Source organism: Polyodon spathula, chromosome 13 (genome assembly GCF_017654505.1).
Source record: "Polyodon spathula isolate WHYD16114869_AA chromosome 13, ASM1765450v1, whole genome shotgun sequence".
In the NCBI taxonomy this organism is placed as follows: Eukaryota; Metazoa; Chordata; class Actinopteri; order Acipenseriformes; family Polyodontidae; genus Polyodon; species Polyodon spathula.
In genome coordinates, this window is record NC_054546.1 from 4,203,611 (window position 1) to 4,226,882 (window position 23,272).

General features: G+C 34.0%; 1 protein-coding gene across 2 annotated transcripts in view; it reads right to left on the reverse strand.

Annotated features, from left to right (window-relative positions):
• LOC121325813 (janus kinase and microtubule-interacting protein 3-like) overlaps positions 1 to 22,310 on the reverse strand; it is a 38,424-nt gene extending 16,114 nt beyond the window's left edge. The window contains exons 1-4 of one of the 2 annotated variants that reach the window (XM_041268887.1): positions 22,098 to 22,310; positions 10,172 to 10,401; positions 5,700 to 6,185; positions 440 to 655 (exon numbers count right to left, since the gene is read on the reverse strand). In XM_041268887.1, the coding sequence (XP_041124821.1) occupies positions 440 to 655; positions 5,700 to 6,185; positions 10,172 to 10,306 (837 nt within the window). In that variant the 5' untranslated portion in view covers positions 10,307 to 10,401; positions 22,098 to 22,310. The remainder of the gene's footprint in view (positions 1 to 439; positions 656 to 5,699; positions 6,186 to 10,171; positions 10,402 to 22,097) is intronic. The other variant, XM_041268888.1, reaches the window with a different exon arrangement.
• Positions 22,311 to 23,272: the final 962 nt, after the last annotated feature.

A 23,272-nucleotide genomic window follows, 5' to 3' on the forward strand; every position in this document is an offset into this window, starting at 1 on the left:
TCACATAGCTTTTCTACAGACCACAATGTGTCTTTGAATAATAACACACTTCACTGGAGCTTGTCAAGTCTTTTGCCCTGGTGTTTAATTGCAACAGTTTTGTGAACTGAGACTTTTTTTTTTATTGTAAAAGGATGGTAAAAAAAAAAAAAAAACAATATCAGAACCTGACTATTCAACACATGGGGGTTTACATTGAACATGTATTAGAATCGAAAATGGAACCCTGAGCATTATTAATAAAGCATATAGCAGATTTACCATTATTCTACAGTTCAATTAGTATGATTACAAAATGCAATAATACTGAAAGAAAAAATATGATAAGGTTAGGCTTCCCTAGCCATTTTATTGTAAGATAAATGCTCTAGCTTTGCTGGCTCCTCCTCATCAAGATTTTTGCGGCTGGTTTAGTGGAAGATCAGGTGAAAGTGCTTACAGGACTTCCTGAGTGATCTGAGGCGTCTCCTGCACCACTTGTATAAGGAACCTCTCGTTTCGGGCTACTCAGATGTCGATCAGCCTCTCTGAATTGGACAAGTTGTTCATCTAAAGCCTCTTTTTGGAGCTGGAGTCTCTGAGCTTGCCCAGCTTGAACCCCCAGCTCTTTTTCCAGCACGTAGACTGCTCTGTCTTTTAATTTAATCTCATCCATCTATAAGGAGAACAGAACAGAATCACAAATGCATGCACTGTAAAGCTCTTACAGTTACCATGGAAACCGTAAAGGTAAGCATACTACTGTAGATCACAATGCTAAAGATAGTAACACCTTCCATCTATACAGCTCTGAAGCACATATAGAAACACATTATTATTATTATTATTATTATTATTATATAGTAAGGAATGGTAGACAGTGAATGGTTTGGATAAGGAAAGATATCCTGTTTTGGATATGTGTCACCAAAGGCCAGCACTAAGATGGTCAGAGCTTCTCATGCTGGTTCTGGTTCTAGACATATGAAGATGGGGATGAGGTGAAAGGAAACTTTCAATTCAGTAATGGGTACAATTTTCTCTTTCATAAATAGAAACAGTTTTATGTGGTTTAACATCATGTTGGTAAATTTGAACAAACAATCATTTTCACTTGTATTGGCCTTTGGTTCATGTAAAACTAAGCAGGGATTGGTCTAAAAAAATAAATCTCTAGTCATCAATAATAAAGAGTCACACTGATATCATAGGAAAGTTACTAACATGCATAATATTACTAAATGACTGCACTGTAATTGTATGATCTGTACAATTCAATCACAGCCTTAATTTTGAAAACTGTTGGAAGGAAATGAGTGTATGTGTAAACACCTATATAGAAACTGATCTGTTGAGAAGGGTGACAAAACATATCCACAACATCTGTGTAAGCTTATGTGTGCTACTGGTTGTTGTCTAGAAGCTGTAATAAATCCACATTGGATTACATACCCTGAATGGGTGACAGTACTTATGATAGGTTTTCTTTCTTTAGCAACTGTACTTTAAAAAATAAACAGCTCAAAGAACTCCTATATTGAGCTGCATTCACAAAATTATATCCTAAAGCTACTGGATCTAAAAAAAAAAAAAAAAACTGTTCAGTTTCAAATGTAATCAGCTCTTCTTCATCTAATGCTGTTAAGGAAATGTTATTTGCAGACCTTTCTAGTCATAAACAAGCAACAGAGTGCTCATAAAAACATACTTTCATCAAAAGCATTTACTTTCTTATGAATCGGAAATGCTTTCAGTAAATAGAAATTCAATTTGGAATTGTGGTTAGAACAAGCAATTATCGTACTGCCATACCACATTCCAGGAACTGCACAAAAAGCATCTTTTACGTTTAAATATGACTGTCTACCGGTGAAAGGCAGTCTATTCACCCAGCAGTTGAAACATTTACTTGTAAACTTTTCACCTCTGTTTTGAATGTTTCAGAGACTCATAAGAGAATCATTCATTATAAGGTAGATGGAGTCAAGGCAGCGATGACATTTTAAAACGTGCTTTAAAACTTACAGTAATGTTACTTTAAATTTATTGAAATGGAGTTATAGAAAATAACATGTAGTGCTTCCAGAGAAGATAAAATATTACAACATACTGATGATCAATTAATGATTTTTTTGTAAAAACAAGTTTTAGTGAAATGGTTTCCCAAGGCAATTAAAAATCATGCCGTTTACATTTAGAAAAGGTTTATCTCTTTAAAAACAAAAAAAGACAGTAAAACAGCAGTACTGACTTCTCATGTGACACCATTCATTCATTTTTCAAGAATGAAATACCCACTTAAATATTCAGCTCAGCATTTGAGTAAATATTCAAACCAGTCAATGTGACATGTACTGTATCATGTGTACAAATTCCTTAAAACACTGAAGACAGTTCATCATCTTGTAGCACCAATTATAATTAATATTAATGGAAAAAGACAACTTATTCAGAATGTCACTCACCCATCAAAGTGAAATTTCTCATTCCATTGTAAGCAATGTGTCACCACTTACTGTATGTAAAGCTTTTTAATGTTCAGGTGCCAAGGCACGAGAGGGAAGGTGCTACCAAACCAAAAGTTTCATTATAGAGAAGAGTCTTCTTCTTCTTCTTCTTCTTCTTCTTCTTCTTCTTCTTCTTCTTCTTCTTCTTCTTCTGTGTGCGCACTGCATTTCCACTTGTTTTCTCATGGTTCTTTTCACTTTTATTATTTGCACTTCTACTGAAATGCTGTATTAAAATGGTTGAGTAATGTTCAATTGTTCTGGCGTGTTCCTTCTAAACCAGTTTCCACTGTGTTGTTCCTACTTTTTCTACAGCCTTATCTTTTTTTTTTAACTAACTTTGCAACATGTAAATTAATTAAATAGTTTCAGTGTCTCACTGTACATATAACAATTATATAGGGGGCCCAAGACCAGGCCCACTTAACTGGTCTTTTGTTATTAACATAAATATGTCCTTGATGTAATGTCATGGCATATGCAGAGATGGAAATAAGACTCCCAATGCATAGCAGTTTGCTCCGATCCTGGTTTTTCTATGAGTTTAATAAGACACACCTGAGCTTGTTACCTACACACTGTGGCTAGTCAAGCTCATAGTAAAACCTGGAATTTCCATCTCTGCATAGGTATTGAATTTATGGATCCAATGTTTGAGTGCTGTTTGTTTTCAGTTTCAAATTTAACCGATTTGTGATAGTTCAGAGACAACAGCCTCACAGAAAATCCAGCCAAACCTTTTATTATCAGCAGGCTACTTCTCAAAAGCTTTTCTATAGAAATCTGTCATCACAGACAGCGGATCTTTGCTCCAGTTGTTATCTTGATGATTATCCCAGGGTTTGTTCGATTGTACCGCGTCTTGTTTCTTGAACATGCAATGATACAGAACATATTAGGGACTCTATCCACAAAAAACCCAGTTATCCTCCACCACGTTTCCTAAGCTTTCTTCCAGTTAATAAAAACGTACTAGATTTTCACACTGGAGTCATGATGTGTGATCCCTTAGCAGGCTTCCTTGAATCAAAAGTGCTGCATGTGGAGTTCTTTCAGTGAAATTTTTATATTTGATGAAATACATGCATGTGTGTTATTGATTTGACAATGGATTTGTTACATTATTGCTGTAATACGGACCTTTTGTAAAGATGTTGCATTACAGAGGTTTATCATGGAAATTGCAATTTGAATGAATTAATGAGTGATGTAGAAAGGTGTGCGATAAAACAGAATACACTGTAATGCTAATCAGATGTAATTGTCCTTATCCTGTGGTCCACAAACCCTTCTGTTTTTAATTTAACAAAATCAGTACACAGTACATGCACTTATAATTTAGCTTATTCAGCAGTTCAAGCAACCCAGTTAAGGTTCATAAATTAAGTGTAAGGCTCGACGCAGTCAACATGCTAATATAATTAATGACACTCTGGACTGTCATTCATGTATTTAAGTGGGGCAATGTGGAGAGCATGGGTGGACTTGGAGGTTCTTCATAAAAATTACAGAAATATATAATAAAATGAAATAGAAAAATAAAATGCATTATTATTATTATTATTATTATTATTATTATTATTATTATTATTATTATTATTATTATTAAATGGCTTTTTAACAATTGTATGCCAAATTATAGAATTTCATAAGAATGAACCCCCTTTCATTTATCCAGTCCTGTGTTAGCAAATTGTGATAAACCACACGGATTACTGTGTGCCTGAAAATGTTCTACTGAACTAATATTATTTATGAAGTAAAAAAGGATGTCACTGCAGACATAGAACCGATGCCGTGATCAAACAGAAAGCACTTGACAACAGCAATGATTTTTTCAAGCAATAAATACAAAAATAATCCAGAAGCCTTGAAAATCCAGGAAACAGATCTTATTTCAGGGATTTTGCTGCATCTACACCACTATAAATCATCCTCTGCTGTGCACACTACACTACTTCATGCTCAGCAGTTCTCTCTGGCAGTTCAGGGTAGATAGTACAGTGGAAAATAACACAGTACAGCTAACAGAATGCAGTCTAGGCTTTACAAAATATATATGAATGAGGATACCTGACTATACTATGGTGTTTTGTCAATAGTATGGAATATGATATGAACTTTGCATAGGGGAAACAGGAGTGTATTCTAAAAAGGTTTTTCTTATAGCAGATAGTCTCCATTTTATAAAATATAAAGAATAAAACAAGCTTAAAATGTTTAATAGCCCTGGTAGTCATGTATTGCACAAAGCAGCAATTATTTGTGCTGTTTGATCCTTCCTTTCTGCAAATGAATGTCCAATTAGCTCTGTGAAAGTTTATGAAGTAAACATTTGAATGCACAGAATATTTGAAATGGTGTTTATATACCATAACAATTTCTGAACAGTCACAATGTATTAAGCAATGTTTAAATTTAACAATATGTAGAGAAGCCCAGGCTGGTTAAAAAGACGTTCAACCATGTGACCCAAATAGCTCTTGTAAAAAAGAAAATCAATATGTTCTGCAGAATTTACAATAATATTTCAGAGCAGACATAACTAAGTCTTGGACTTAAACTTACTACTAAAACCCACTCTAAAACATATTACAGTTGATTATCCACAAGTAGCCATGTTTTGTCAGCTTTTCTAAGAACAGTTGAAGCAATCAGCTGAATAAGTAGAGAAGTGAGGTAAAGAAAGATGTATATTATTAAGCGTTCTTCTGCAATTAATGGGCTATTCCCCTATTGATCTACTTCAATACTTTAATACAATACATACAAGTACCAATTTGTTTTTCAAATCAACACTGTTACTGTATGGACATACAATTGGAAGATTACCACCTCCCCCCATTGAGCACACACACGATATGGTTTCTCTTACATTGAAATTCAACACATCACTTATTGTCCAGTTCTGCATGATCTGCCAGCAAGTCAATACATCACATGAGTGGTTAAGCAGAGTTCTCCATAGAAACATCTAACGGCTGTGTGCTGTTCTTAGGCAAGCATTGAGGGTTGTATTATTTTTCAAATAAAGCAATTTTAATTGTATTATGTGTTCCCTACACTCATTAAAAGTGATGGGTCATTAGCCTGGCTTGTGCGATACGACAGTACATTTAAGAGTGAGTGTGGAGGGATGAGTAATCATATCTAATGTTATTTAAAACACAACTACTAAAGTACATTAATAAAAGTAAAGAAATCAACACATACCAGTCTCCGGATTTCCCTTTCACATTCCCTTTTGATTCTGGAGATCTCCTCCTGGTGCAGATGGTAGACACTCCTTATCTCTACAGCCTTCATTTTGTCAGCTTGAATTGCCAGAGTCAAAGTCTCCTCCATTTGTTTCTTAACTCCCTTGAGCTCAGAAATCTCCTGCTGCATTCGAATCTTCTCAAACTCAAACAGCTTCTTGGCCTCCTCCTTAGCCTCAATGAAAAGCACCGTTTTCACCTTGTCAGTGGTTCCATCCCGTAAGGCATTGACAAGCGCTTGCAGCCGCTGGATCTCGCTGTCCTTGATTTTGATGACCCGGAGAAGCTCGGATTCATGCTGTCTTAACAATGTCTCTCTAACAGAGTACAGTTCCTTCATTTTATCTTCGTGAAGTTTGGCTTTGAGTTCCGTCACGACCACTGTAAACTTGTGTTGCTCATGCTTCACTTCCTGTGTTTTCTCTCTTTCCAACTTGCTCACCTAAAAAATGAAACATCATAATAAGTGTGACAAGTCACACACACACACACACACACACACACACACACACACACACACACACACACACACACACACACGTCTTCTTCAATGTATTCCTGGTGACGAAACACCACATACAATACATTACAATTCCAAAGCAGCAAGATAGGGCAGAAGATGAAAATTACCAGAAAACTAAAACTAAAAAAGCAATTTCAAGTACGGTACCTGGCATACTTTTACTGATATTTAACATATGTCATGTCTATAGAATTTAGCATCTCAGTCTTGTGAATGCATCTGGTGAAATGTAACACATCTGATCTACCTCTAAATTGAATATCTCTCAAGCAGAGCCTGTATGCCTTCCTTTTATAAGGTGAGTTTTCTCACCGGGGTCCTAACCCCTTATTCATTTCATCTTTATCTACCACTTTTGATGCCATCTTCATGTAAACTGTATGCATTTCTATTTCTGACATAAACTGGATCCTCTGCAGGAAAAAAAAAAAGTTCCAAGTTATTTTCCATGTATGTAATCACTGTGCCTAAATTGAAGGGCTTAGATGGCCCTTCACAAATCGAATGTGTGAACATGGCTGAAATACAGCTACTGCTTCAGTTACTGCATGGTTCAGCATTAGGATCTTCCACACAGTATCACAAGGTCTACACTAAGAACCAGTGAGCACTGGGATACAGGGTGGTGCAGATCCAGAACTGTGAAATTAGTCCAACATAATACGTGGTTAGTTTTGCAATGAAACACCGTTAAGAAACTATCGTCTCAATGTACTGTAAACATCCATGTATATTCTAATAAACCTTGTAAAACTGAGCTCTGTAGATGTACACATGAAGTTACACATGGCCAAGATAGTATATACACACAATGGAGCGTATCTCATGTCAAGAGTTGCACTGTGTAAAAACAATGTAGAAAAAAAATGTAGAAACAACACAGGATCTTTACTTTGTAAGCCAATAGCCAATCCCTCTTTCCTTTCTATACTTGTATTGCTTCCTACTTGTTGTTTGGGGCTGTTGTTGTAATGCTGTTATAAACAATCATTACAATATTAAAAGACATCTTACAGTACTTGGTTAAAAAAAAAAAAAAAAAAAACAAGTATACTTAAGACTTATAATTCAGCAGCGGGGAACAACATATGTCAAATTCATCCCTTTGTGTTTGTGTTTCATGAATTCTTTATCCTTTTTACTGCATTTTGCTACAAATCTCCAATGGGATTATGGGACTTGTGATAATGTTAGTAATGCTAAAAAACAAGAAATAAAATACAATAGATTGTAAATCCTTCTCCATCATTCCATTAGAAGCACTTGCTCATTTTACCAGGATAATTTCCTGAGTACGGTGGAAACAACAGATTTCCAAATGTCTAGAAAAAGCAATTACTGTAAACTTACTGTGACTTTATTGCTTGTTTCCTGCATCACTCATCCTTGCTTTACTACCCCAGTTATCAGAGTTCTAATTTAGTCTTGGCTGCAGTTCTAGGGAGTTTTGATTGCTTGTCGCTCTGCTTTGAAATATTACAGCAACTTGTCACAAAATGGTTATAAATCAGGGATATCAGCAGTGCTTTTGATCAAGTGTGCTGTGCATCAGCCTCTTCTAGTTCATCAACAGATGACAACAAAGTACATATTTATTCACCTTTGTATATGTACTAGAATTTAGGAAGGTATACTTTACATAAAGAAACAGTTTCACCTCTATATTTTGTTAAGATTTTATTCAAGATTTAGGTTTGGAGCCTCAAGAAACAGCGTGTGAATATTAATCCAATTCAGCTGCTGCAGTTTGTCTATTGCCACAGGGAATGTGCCCGGGATGTTTATTGAATACAAAACGAGTTGCTCTGTTAAGGTGCTGTGCAGCAACGCAAGTGTCTAAACCCTTACAAACTAGTTGTACATATTAAAAATGTATTCTTGATTATAAAGGCAGTCTTCATAATCATAGCATATTGATAATGCACAAATTCATTGTGAATGTTTCATGCATAAATGAGTGACTCTGAACAAGTCTAGAATGTAATCCACTGCTAACTGCTAACCAAACAAACAGGGTTCCAAAACAAGTTGCACTTGATTGGGAGTAGTGAAGGATATTTCAATTAAGCATTCATGTTTATTACTACATATGTTAATATTCCTCTTGAAGAATATTAAGTGATGTAGAAAAGTTGCATCTAACCTTACAGTATCTGTACTACATTATGATGATCTATACTAACCTCAATTAAAGCCAATAAAGCCAATAAAACACAATTGGCGATCAATATATTGTATACTTAATAAGTGGGGTAATTCAACTGACCTAACATATTATAAAGGTCTTACTTAAAATCTCTCTGAATATCAAAATGTTCATCCCCCTAGATCAAGGATAGATGCTTGTGTTTATCCTTTATTAACAGATGGCCTATTCAACCTGCAGCCTCAAAAGGTTTAAGCTGATATTTCAATGCTGGATGTGTGTGTATTTTGGAGAGTATAACAACATGTTTACAGCACCATTTTAAAACTATTGATTTATGTATTATTCAGGTAAATGTGTATTTTTAACTTACCGGACTACCTTCAACAAAAATAAAAACGTTGCTTCCGCTTTATGGATAGACAGATGATTTATCAATGGAACATTACATTATGACATGTGAACATTTCTTCTCCACAGCATGATTGAACAGAATGCTATTTGCTGGTATAACAGAACAATGGGTGTAATTGATCATTTTACTGCAGCGTAAAAACAGTCTAACTCTAGAAGTAAGTCTATAGGGTAACATTAAGTCATCTGAAAAACACTATGCTCTGCCTAAATGATGTCACCTGAGAGTCACTTATAAAGCAAGTTTGATGTGAGAGGCTGGAAATTAATGCAATGATTGTTGTATTTTTATAAAAATGCCCCATTAGACATTACAACGTGTTTTCAGCTGAAGAACTACATGCTGCATCTGAAATTGAAATTCAGTTTATTTTCTTATCATTGTGCAAGCGATCCTTATTTCTACTTTGCATTGACAAATATTTCATAAATCAGTGGTGCAACTGAAAAACTCTTCTATAAACTCTTCCATAATCAACACCTAGAGACTTCAGTGATGCATTGTATTTATTAGCTAGTGCATATGTGACACAGAGATTTTCTTTTATCATTACACACAGCTTGCCCCTCAAATGCTAATAGAATACTGTAGCTATTTCACAAGTGAGGGTGGCTAAATAACCCCGAATCCCTGGAGGGGTTTATAATAACGTATTGCTCACGTAATGCTGGGATAATATAATATATTCTTAATATCATTTCCAAATCAGGACTGTTTGTGGTAGTAAAATATATGGTGCTATTTGTAAAAGAAAAGAAAAAAAGACAAATAGTGAAAACAGCGAATTGGTGAAGCCAATTAACTGTCAACATGGCTGTGGCGGGAATTAAGCAAATCCATGAATCGAACTGTCTTTCGGGGCTGTGTAAGATAAGGGGATTGGTATTGGAATGTGGAAAGCCTTTCATTTATAAAGCAGATATCAAAGCGGGCTTGTTAAACAAAACAATGTGCCAGCTGTAAACAGACAGGCTCATGATAGACCTCCATCAGCAATATCAAGCACCTTTGCCATACATATTTTGTTCCTATAGGATTATCTGTTATCATAAGATTGAGAGGGATCACAGCATCTGTAAAGCATGACCTGACTTGTGACAGTAACTATGGATGACATTTAAACCTTTGTAAAGATACACACAGTTTTATCTTGCACTAGAGATTATAAAAACTTACTTTCTTAAGGAGGTATTGTCTATACCTTTCCAGTATAATTTAGTTACATCTTCATTGCTGGTCTTTTATCCTTCACCATCAACTTTAAAGCAAACTGAAAGTCTGGCTTATAACAGGCGGTACGGCAGCAGTTCAAAGCAGAGGAATAAAGAAGAAAAAGATGCGCACCTTACTCTTTTCATGCTGGAGTTCGATTTGAATGTCTGTCAGTTTGGCCCTGAGCTCTTCATTGGCAGCTTGTAAAGCAGCTAAGGCATCAGGTTTGTCTCCCTTAGCTCGGCTGCCTGCACCCTTCTTTGACATGGTGAGATGGTGTGATCCCCAGCAGAGAGAACCCTCCGTTCTGAGGCTTGAGGTTTCTCTTCCCTGCTGCTTTTCATCTACATTTTCTTTCCCACCTAAAATACGGCAAGGATAAAATCACAGGGATTAGCAATTAACTAACTATGGACATGGTAATGAGAGCAGTGGTTTTATATATAATTATATGGTATTAGCAGTTAGGAAAGTCTACTCACTAATTGCAACACATTTTATACCACAGACAATCAATGTGGCTTTGAAATAAATCCAAATGGTCAGGCCCTGTTCAATGCAGGTAAACAGATATGTAATAGAAAATGAGTTATGAGGTAGAATGTAAAAGAGCTGCTGGCAGATTGATCACTGAGTTCTGTCTGAGAATTGTCTGTGAATTTTAATTGGAAAGATAGTAGATTTGCAAAACTAACAGAAGTATATCTGTATATAGTGGGATGACTGGTAAATATATATATATATATATATCTATATATATATATATATATATAATAATATAATATATATATATATATATATATATATACTATAATTTTAGCTTTATAGCAAGTAGCAAAACAACAACAAAAAAAACTGAGTACAACATTTACATGAACAGTATAGGAATATACCAGTAAGGTTCTATTGGCTGGTTCATTTACTTGAATTGTTTGCTTATTACACTCACTAACCCTAACCTTAAAACACTATCTAGTTTCATACATACTTAGTATGTAGGTCTTCAACAGAATACTAAATCAGACAATTTCAACGTGCTTACACTATGTGCTAGTGCCTTGACCTCAGTATATCCCACTAACCCTTTCTAACTGAAAATCCGACAAAGCCAAGGAAAGGTTTTACCAGTGGATTAGCAGGTTCAGTGCCACCAATTGGGCTTATTCTTTGCAGCAACAAGAAAAATAATCTGATCTGTTTTATTTTAAATGATCTATTTATCTGTCGACAAAATAATACTGGGCATTGTACAGGCTTTCATTTAGTAATAAAGACGGTCATTAGGTGTAAGCATTTGCAACTGACCTTAAGACAAAATGCATAAATAAAACAAATATAATAGTGCAGTTTCTGTGCTTGCTGTTAACCACATAGATTTTCTATAATCAGGGTGTGCTGGAACTTGCACTACAGGGGATTTTATTTCATTTCCCCAATAACTTCTCCAATAAGTTCACAGATTTTTATACTGAACACTTGGTCTCTTTATCAGTCTAGTGCATTAGCAGAAATGGTGAATGATTCCCAGAAAGTGCAGTGACATGCTCTCTTGGAAATGTATTATGGATGCACCCTTGTAAGTCAATGCAAAAAACAACCTAATAATGTAACAGTATTTAGTATAATATAGAATATCAAAATAGCTTGTGTTTTAAAACACCCACTGTATGTTCTATAATATTTAGTTAAAAAAGACATGGCTATGCCCCAAGACAATCAATGTCTACTATAGGATAACTTACAGTAGAAGCAAATAAACGCTATTGCTGTACATGCCAGAAGTTACCTGGCTTAACCTTAAAAGCAGTAACTGACTTTAAAAAAAGATGATGTTAACATATATTTATTTGATATATGTTAGCCTGAAAATCTGCATCAGGATTTAAAATGTTAGTATTTATATATTTTGCAGGTATGATACTATTTATTATTTGTCCAACATCAATGACCTTTTTGTACCAAAGAGGACTGACATTCCAAGTCTGACTGGGGACATCAATAAAGGTTACTTGCTGTCTAATGCAGCCACAATTGATATATTTAACTGAAAGGTCCTGCTAGTGTAAGAATGCCATGTTAGTGTTTATTAGAAATATAGTGATACTGATGTGTGTTCTGTGACCCTGTCTAGGAATTTATCATTAAGATCCATGCAAATTTAGTTTGCATTACCATGTTTCAAAATGAGCCAATGCATCTCTGTACTGCTTGTAAACAATCTAATATTGCGTTTTCATGTAATGCAAATTAATCCAATGTGCAGTATTGCACACATCTGTGCCATTTCTGGATATAATATGTAAAGTACTTTGTGAATATTTGAGAAGGTCACTGAATGCATTATCAAATGGCCTTGGATCCAACGACTGAAACTAGAGGATGAAGGTGTATGAACAAAACAGCAGGAACCCAAGAGAACACAGTCCTGCTTAATTAGGCTTACAGTATATTGAAACAGATAACAGTAATCTTTCATTATACATTATACAGTATGCAATTAATCACAAATGATATATTAAGACACAGGCGGGCATCAAAGTCTTAACACCGCTAATGTTACAAAATGAAAGGTTAATTAAAGGTCACATAATGTAAGTGTGCTTACACGTTATATATTATATATATATATATATATTATATATATAGTATATATATATACTACTAATAATATATCTTTATATATATTATATATATTTTTGAATTAGACTGGAAATGTGCTGTACAGTACATGCATAGATATTCTGTAAACGACAAAATTGTAGTTAAAACATAAATATGATTACATTTATAATCAATGTAAGATAGTGTAACATTTTTGGAAAAAAAGGATGCTTCTATAGATAGTATTCCAAGGTCCATGACTGTAGCTTAATGCCAATGCCGGTCTCACATATATATCTATATATATTCTATATATATATAATATATATTATATATATATATATATATATATATATATATATGTGACTGCATTATGAAACGCAAAAACTTTTGCTCAGAACAAACTGCTAACATTGTATAGCACTATATCAAGATATATTTAGTGACAAATGCCATAATTAATCAATATGCTGTTTATTGGAAAACATGGATTGAGAATTGATTAGCAGTTTGCTATGCATGTGGACTGGCAGAGCTATACTGGTATTTTTTTCTGAAAAGAGACTAATATTGCAGATAGCAGACTGTTTGGTTCAAATTGCATGTACTGCTTACAATTGATAGAGACATTGCGTCTACAAGTTTCTTGCCCAGCATTGACTGCAAGCTAAAAAGATAACAATGCTGTGGACCAGAAGGGGCCAGGCTGTAAGACTTTGGAATGCAAAGCATAAAGGGGCTAAAAGGCTCCCAGGGACTGGCATTGGACCCAGAGGTTCTCAGAGAGATCGAAAGAGATAATGCCACTGGGATCAAAGGGGCAGATTTATGGACCTTTTTTCTCCAGGAGTGTGAAGAATGCACTGAGTTCAGAGGTTGTCACACTAGACTACACACACACACACACATACATACAGACACACACACACACACTAAATTAACAGAATAATGTGTTGTACCTTGACCATTGGTTAAGTGTCAGAGAAAGGGGTATTTAATGTCATGCAAACATTGTAATGATGAGTATTCTGTTTGTCCTGTACCTGGGACCAGACTCCCTGCATATTTCAATAAACCTGGCAACTGACTGAAGAAAAGGACTCTGTGCATTTTCTTGAATCTACTTACTCACCATCTATTTTTTTTGTAAGTTACTTCACTGTTCATATACATTAATCTCATACCACATACGAAACAAGATTAAGAAAACCACATCTTTGAAATATGGCTTACCTTAACTAGAACAAAATAAGGGAGTAGATGGATGACCAATTGTATAGTGTAATGCTGAATAAATGTAGAATTGTTTTTAGAGTCCTCGGCAACACCACTAGCATTGAACATGAACGATCCATGGCTTTGTGTGTGTTTGTGTGTCTGTGTGTGTGTGTGTGTGTGTGTGTGTATATATATATATATATATATATATATATATATATATATATATATATATATATATATATACACACACACACAGACACACACACACACACAAACACACACAAATAACCTAATTATATTTAATTTTAGTTGTTGTTCTACTTATATTTAATTTTAGTTGTTGTTCTACTTGTAATTATTTTCCCTATGCAAAAGAAATTGTCTAGCAAGTTCCTAGTGATGTCTTATTGGTTAATTTAGACTAAAATTAGATTTTTACTTAAGTAAATTGACCTATTTAAATTACTAAATTGTATAAGCAGTCAAACGAATAAGCTTCTCTGAGTGTTATTGAGAACTTAAACCCTGAAGTGCAATAGACCTGACATTTTGTCTTGGCAGTACAATTTGTAATAAATTCTTGGTATCTTGTCAGTCTTCTGAGTGGAGTGTAACCATCACTCTACACATAGCAGACGTCGCTTTTATTTTTCAAACCCTGACCTTTAACAAAAAAACAAAAATGACTGAGTAGATGTGGGTTGCACATTAATGGTAACATCTAAAAATAACTTTTTTTTTATTAGCAGTACTGCAGTACAAAATTATATGGTGTTTAACAGTTTAATTATTTTATAAGTGATTACACAACAATTTAGATTGTAACTTTGCATGAAGGTAATATTCATTTACAGATTTTAAAGTAGGTCTGTTAATTCTATCTGTACACTTGAAAGTAGGCTTTCTATTATAAATGTGTTAATTAAAAAATGTGTTAAAGAAATGTTTGTGCTGAGAATGTAAATTACCTAATGATTTACCGAGTTAGATGTTACAGTTGGCACAGATTACCTTGAAAAAAATAATACAATGGCAAAAGTTTTTGTACTCTAAACATGCATGGCTGGGGTTATGGCTATGTAAAACAGATGACTTTGTTAATTTGGCCCCTCCTTACTAAAGAAGTCTGACACAAGTCCACCACTGATACAGTGTTACAGCTCAGCTCTTAAATGCAATCAATCCTGTTACTGGTTTCATCCTGTTACCAAGACCTTTATAAAAACGCACCTCATTAAAACACAGAGATCTGCAGGCTACCCAGGGTAACAATGTGTCACGTCTACTATGCATTCACATACTGATCTTTATGTATAGGGACTGACTGATAACTATACTACTGTACTCCAACCCTCCAGGTTCTTCACTAGAGCGCTAGAGTGCTCTACAGTAAATAGGGTTATCTGTTAAAGTTATCTATAAAGTATAGCCTAATTTTGGATGTCATTTTACCATTAACCATTGAATGTCATTAATACCTGTAGCCATACACAGCCTTGATGTCAGATCTCAGAATCAAGATAGGGTCTCTAGGTAGAACTTGGGTGGGGATTCTCAAAGGAAAATATGGTTGGTGGCTCAATCAGAGACAGAGTGCCCCATTATGGTGCACAGAGGCACTGTGTTGTATGAGGGCTGTATTGTCTTTCTGACATTATTATTAGTCTGTGTTAGGGTTAGGCTCTAAAAGAACTAACAGTGTGAGAGTCTTTAGTCTACATGTTAGTAGAAATATATACAGTAAAATCTCAGTGAGGGCCTTTTTTTAAAGATTTAAATGTCAGCTGTATTTAGTTCTGCCACCATTTCTGGAGGTCTATTTGTTAAACGCCAGAATGTCAACAGTTAGGACAAAATGAATATTATTATTCAATGTGATAAGTAAAGTTTACATAAGCTATGTGTATAAATAACTACTGTATATCTAATTCAATGGCAAATGGTTGCAATAACTGATTGCATGGTTGTGTTTTTTTTTATTCAGATTCCCTCTAACTCCCCTTTATATTTGACTAGGACTGAGCTATTGTTTCTTGATAATTATGCACAGATATTTTCACTGTGGTAATTAATGACTTGCACAAATGACTGGAAAAGTAAAATGGACACTGTGACATGTTACTGTTCTGTTAAACATTCTAAAGCAAATGTGTTTATTGGCAGAATGCACCTGGCATCTATCACATTAAGAGTAGAATTAGATTTAAATGTCATTGATGACACCCTTGCATTCATTTGGATTTCTGCAACTACTGCAGTACTTTAATTTTAAAATGCAGGGCTTGGGGGGTCAGTGCTGACTCTACAGATACAGATACTCTCCTGTACAGGGTATGCCAACATCAGCACATATTTTAACAATATTATTGTCTTAAAAGTTCCTTTTAGCTTTTCATTTTACCTTTGAATTCGTCTACCATTTCACTGCTGGTGCAATATAATGTCAGATTTGAACAATACACCTGTCTCTGTGCTTTAATGTTATATTGATGCACTGTAGGACATTTGATCCATATCAGGCTATTGAACCAAAATGCAAAATGCAAAATGCAAAAAAAACAAAAAAAAAACAAATGTGCAAAACAAACAAACAAACAGCAAAGCGTGGATATATAACAAAATATTAGATGTTGGTCCAAAATAACATCAATACGAGGTACATATTTTTATCATAATATGCTTTATCCTTTTGTAGATTGTAAATTCATGCCACTCTAACACTAATGGAAAAAGTGAAAGAAAAAAAAATATTGAAATAGAAACCTCTGTTCCAGAGCGACTTGGAAAAGATGCAGCTCCACAAGTTAACCAAAAATGTCATGTCATTCACAAAGCAAAACAAACAATGTATTATGGGTGAGCAACAACAACACGGAAAACTAGGCACTGCTTTACTGTATAACCATGACATGCCATTTGCCAAGCTGTAAAACTGTCTATAAAAATGTTGTTGGAGGAGTTTCCACAATACTTCACACAGTATATGCAGTTTGCATCTGCAGAAGTCTATGAGATGGTATCAGGCGGTATTATTAAGACAGTAACACAATAACACATATAGATGTCAGTTAGTGTGCACTCTATAACCCATGGCTATCATTTGGTGTCTCCATCTGACAAGCTTCATTACTGAATGGTTTTCCCACAACAGCAATGATAAGTTTCTTAGTTGTGTCATATTCACTGTGTTCATACACACCCACACATCTTCAAACATCTAGAGTTTATAGTACATTATAAACTATCAGCTATCATTGCCATAGAAGTTGGGAACAGTATTAACAGTAAAAGAGGAAGTAGACTGTCTCTAACGTAAAGAACAAATAATTAAAAATGTATTCAGTCAAGCTTAATCATATTCTTCGATAGACGTCTTCCATTTAGAAAAAAATGGTTTGGTAATAAAACTAATTATCTGATATTAACTGGAACAATTTGACTACTTTGATCATATTAAAACACTTGATTGATTGAAAAGAATTGATTGATATCGTTAATTTACAAGAGTGAAATGTCAATCACGGCTATTAAAATGACAATCACTATTTTAGTGGTTTCATTATGCATTTAAATACTGTAATTCCAGTAGGTTAAACATAATGCTATATAAAGGCAAAGCCTATTTTTTTTTAATTTTTTATTTTTTAGAATAAGAACTGGTTTCAGATAACTATGTTATACTGTATGTTGTAACTATGATATATAACTTACGGTATATATCATATATGACAACAGTCTAGTGGATATGGTGCCTGTGAAAAGTAGTAGTTATACTGTTTTTCTATAGCTTGCCTAAATATAATATTTTTTTTTACAAACTGAGATTAAACCAAATGATCTCTTTCAGTTCAGTTTTTTCAGGTACACTGACTCAAGGAATGACAACACTTAAACAATACCTAAACAATAATTAATATTAAATATAAATAAAGCCATGCTCCTTCTTTGTGTCCAGTTTTGTAATCAAGTTACGAAAGCAGCAAATGGCTACTGTACTAATGTGGATTTGTAAATGTGGACATTGATTTTTATATATACACTAGTTCCATTTATATAGTCCACATGTGATTAACGTTAAGGTATTGGAAGATATTGGAAATTTGATTACATGGTCCACTGATTTGATCCTCCTTGTATTTTCCATTTTTCTTGCATGGTTCATATGTACTTTGACCACTTTTGCTACAGGGTATGCAAACATGGTTGAGAGTCGGCACTTGCATTGAAGTCTAAGTTTCCATCAAACTTTTGCAGTAATCTCTACTGGCTTGATCTTCAACTTTGTTTCATTTGAGATATGTCAAGCCCTGTAAAGATTTTTCAAAAACAGTGCAACTGATCAAACTTCTATTGAACTCCTGAGCATTGCGTGAAATAAAAGTTGTTTAGTAACATATTATAACATCTTAATTATTGTGTACAGCACAGTATTTCCAGTTTGTACACATCACTTACTAAAGTACACTGTGTTTGCAAATAGGCTCTAAGTATCTATTGTCTAGACAGAACACATTATCAAAAAAGAATAATTGAAAATGACAGGCTTAACAGAAACAGCTGCATGAGAAACAATTTCTTTTTTTATGGATTTTGTTTACCACAGACCATAAAAGCAGATCTATAAAGCCGGAAAACCAAGACAAGTTTGATGTTTTGATTACCATCTGTAAAAATCTTTATAGTACTACTCAGCCTTGAATTAGTGCCTAAAAATAAGTTTCCCAAACCTGTTATAGCAGCCGATGGGAGGCAGGACTATTATGTCTGATTTCAGCTTCCTTCACGTTCTAGAATACTGAACAGCAGTGTGGAACTGGCCAGTAAACCTGCTAGGGTCTTTGTATAATGTACCATGAAGCTGTATCTCTATCAAAAACATTTATGAAATGTGACATTGTGTATTGTATTGTCCCCAAAACAATTCTACAATCAGAGTTGATCTTATATGAATAAAATACTACTACTACTACTAATAATAATAATAATAATAATAAAATAAAATAAAAGTCTTTGATTCAGCTATGTAACACATACAGTAAGTATACAGTAATGTGTTATAAATGATAAATGGGTGAAACAATTACTAGGTCTTTACTTACTGTTGGGTAAGGACACAGTGTTTAATTGCATTGGTTTACAGAAGAGCAACAGGCATGGCATTGTTCATGGTAGATGAATAAAAATATTCAAACTGTATTTGGTTTATGGGTTTTGGTGCTTTCCTGTCCAAAATATATAGTAAGCTTGATTTAAAAAAAACAAACAAACTAATAACATAATTTATAAGTATCATGTATCAGTTGAAAATAATATTTTGTATGTGTTTTTTTTTTTTAATAAGCAATAAAAAATTAAATTACATAGCATAAAAAAAAAAAAAAAACATACTGTAAATTAAAACTGTGATATACAATCCCATTTCCCTGTTCAAAATATCACATTTGTATTTTAAATAATTAGGTAAAATGAACCATACAAAGTTGGCAAAGTCCTTCTTTTCTCTTCTTTTCATTATCGAAACAGTGGCTGATCTACATACTGCTGTTCTGAAACTCATTAATAAGTGGTGGAGAGGAAGGAGGGTGTCTAATCATTAAAATAGACTATAATGTGTTAAAAGGCATTATTTGATCAAGGTAACTACAGAAGCAATTTTTCAGAACCAATTTCAAACCATCTATTTTTAGGCGGTTCAAAATAAAGCAGTAATTGTCTGACATGGGCTGACTGACCCACTATCCTAAATCTAATTAAACCAAAAAGGGTCTTCGGAATGCTGTATATTATTATTATTATATTATTATTATTATTATTATTATTATTATTATTATTATTATTATTATTATTATTATTATTTTTGACATACTCATACAAACCAATGTTTGACATGGAGTGATAACATAGTCTAACATGCCCATGCTCTCATCAGCATCTCCTCTGGTGCTAATGTATGCTCAATGTTGCCGATTACAAATTAAAGCTGTAACCCAACATCAATCAGAGTGTCACATGACAAGCTTGCATGCCAGAGAGTAATGGCTTCTGCTCTTCATTGTTGCACAGGAAGGAGGTTACTGATGCTGTATTTATTCTGAGCTTCAGTTTATAATATGTAACTGGAAATTAATTACATTCCTTTTATCTTCACTTTTGTTCAATCTAATGCTATTTCAAGCCTATACCTGTACTATTAGTATTGGAAAAAATACAACTTATAATATTCATTTTTTATAATGTTTTGGTTAACAAGTCATACTCAATTGAGAGTTCAGCTTTGTTCCAATCAACTTGCATAGTTTAATTTAACCTAAGTATTCAATTAAGTATTTAAGGACCTGGTTGGAACAAGGTCCTGGATTAAAATGGACAAGAGAACCACAAGTGAGTACCATTGCCAGGGGTTTTCCAAAAAGTTCAGTACAAAAAAAATAAACACCAATAAGGCGGTACCTGTTGTATGCTTAAAAACAAATTAGTTACATATTTAAAAATAAATATAATATTGCTCAGGAATAAAGGAAGACATTCACAACACAATACAGCACAACAGGATATAACACTACTGATTTAGATTACATTACTTTACTACTCAGAAGATACAGAGGTTAAGATGGACAAGCAGCTCTTTCTATGGCCTGCAAGTGTTTTCCATATTCAACATCACTGGAACACAATACGGTCCCTGACAGTACTTACTGTGTTTTAGGCATGAACCAATTAAACATTACATACTGCCCACATAATCTGAGTTTGAATTTACTTAGATCCCTTGCAAAAATACTGTACTGTAGTGCTGTAGGCAGAATCACAATTAGAATTGGGCAAAAGCCTCATCACACAGCTTTAAGACGGTAAGTCTTTTGTGAATTATTAAACCCTGTCTGTATTGATATGATACATTATTAGACACCCATCTTATTCTGGAAGACCTCATAAAAGATAAATCATTATTTAATACGACTTAAATGTAAGTTATTTTGTATCGATTCTTCCCTATTATTCCCCGGTGACTTTCATTGGGAGTCACTAACTGTTACAGCTGTCCTGCAGATGAGATGAGTTCTCAATGGCAACATTCAAGCCTTGTTTCCACTGAAGAAGCGAACAATAACCCATCTCATTTATGTGAATTCTGTACCAACTCTGAGAGCTTCTGCCCAACATTATATATTTATATAATTATATTATGTTCTTTAGAAGTCGTTTGCAAGCTGCGTGTTACTAAGATGCAAACTTATGCAACCTATGACAGATAGAAGAAAACTCAATTATATGAATGTATTTTGATGCAGGTTTTCATCAGTAAAAACAAAACCATTTTACGTATAAATCCTCATTGGTATGAGATGCACTCTTACAAAACTGAACATACTGAAAAATACACACATTGCAATGAATGTGTAGTGTGAATGATCCACTAATTATTTACTTATATGATTCAAATAAAGTATTATATAAATATGATTCAAATAAAGTATTATATGCAGTTGAACTGGTGGCATAGCAAAGCAACATACTTCAGAGGCATGACTGTGTACAAAGGCTCTTTTTGCGGTCTAATGCTTCCTTTTGCAATGCTGCAGTCTGCACTTTGGCAGTCATCTACATACATTAGGAAGAAAATGAAGCTTAATGACAATAAATGACATTTATAAACTGCAAGGGAGAACACAGCTGCAGCACAGACACTTTCCCTTGAATGTAACAGGTTAAAGATTTGCTAACTACTAACTGACAGATGCAAAACGGCATATATATATATATATATATATATATATAGATATATATATATATATATATATATAGAACAGTATTTTTTTCTGTTTTTCAAATAGTTAATGATTAGATATATATGTACTGTAGTATATATACGATCTAACACATAAAACCAGGGAATACAAAATAAATAAAAATAATAATATTATGTATTACATACAATTTTGTCCAACAAAAAGAAAATCATGTTTAAAAACTGTTCTAATGCTTAAAGAATATTTACAGTAGAAGATGCTGTAGCTGATTCAGCCAGGTATAATAACACATAGAAAGGCCTGGATCCGTAACAGGTTTTCAAAGCACTGCAGACCACACATCTCAGATTAAATCAGCAACATCACTTAGACATTTTTAAAGCATTTTAACATTAACAATCTTTTTATTATTATTATTATTATTATTATTATTATTATTATTATTATTATTTTTTTTTCTGAAAACCAAAAATGCAAAGACCAACCTTAAAGCCATGATGCTGTTATGCTGTCTGCCTGCTTTATCTGGGCAGCTGTTCTAATATTTGAAGTAGTGCCATTGGTTGTGTGCAGCAATATACATTCTAAAAAAAAAAAAACAAACCTGTAGGCTGTTCCTACCAGATACATTTAAAGGGACTTTAACCATTCACAACGAGCATCACATTAAAAATAAAACAATCCATTACAGCAGCATAAAATTTAATGCTGCATTTCAAATTGCTTGAATAATGCAAGGACTGGATAATGATTCATAAAAAAAAAAAAAAACAGCCCAGGGTAGCATTTCAAATCAACCAAACCGGGTAATCTGCTTACCATGTACACCCCCCCAAAAGTAAAGAATTAGGCCAGCAGAAGCGCAGACAGACTGAGGACGTATTTCACGCACAGGCTGCAGTTTCCCAGTGATGCACTGTGAGCCCTGCTCCCTCCTGGGAGAATGAGCTCATTGCTCGCTTCCAACAGCCGCTCCTCAGCCATTGCAGTGTCACTGCAGCGAGCAGCCGAGTGCTGGCACGTCATCAGAAAAACACCCAGCAAAAAAAAAAAAAAAGTCTGATACCACAGATAACCAGGATTAGGGAAATCTTGAGAATGCCATACATGAGAAAAATGAGGCTTATCATCTGTATTCAAATGGATGCGCAGAATATTTTACTATACATGCGACTGTGCCCGTGTGTGGCTTGTAGATGTGCAAGAGTACAGCGTGCTACCATGCTTTTGCAATATTATTATTAATATTATTAAGTGCAATTAGTGTGATTTTTAAAATTTTATATATATATATATATGGACACACAACTGATTGTTACCAATTTCACGCATAGTTAATAAGTGCCATACAATCATTTGCAAGGTAATAAAGACAACAAAGCCTAATTTCAAAATTTAGTCTTTGTTAACATAATTTGTGTAACACACTAATATTGGGTTTGCCTTGCAAGGCGAGTCAGTAGAATAGTACAATAGTTTTTTTTTTTTTTTTTTTTTTTTTTAAATCAAAACAATACTACAGTTATAATGTTCCATCAACATGGTTTTTGTACTGTTTTCCACCATGGCCTCACTGTTTTGCTCATCTGAAATGGTCAACATTAAACAATGGGCTACTGTTGCAGCGGCTATATTTGGAATAGCTCAATAAATACACTGA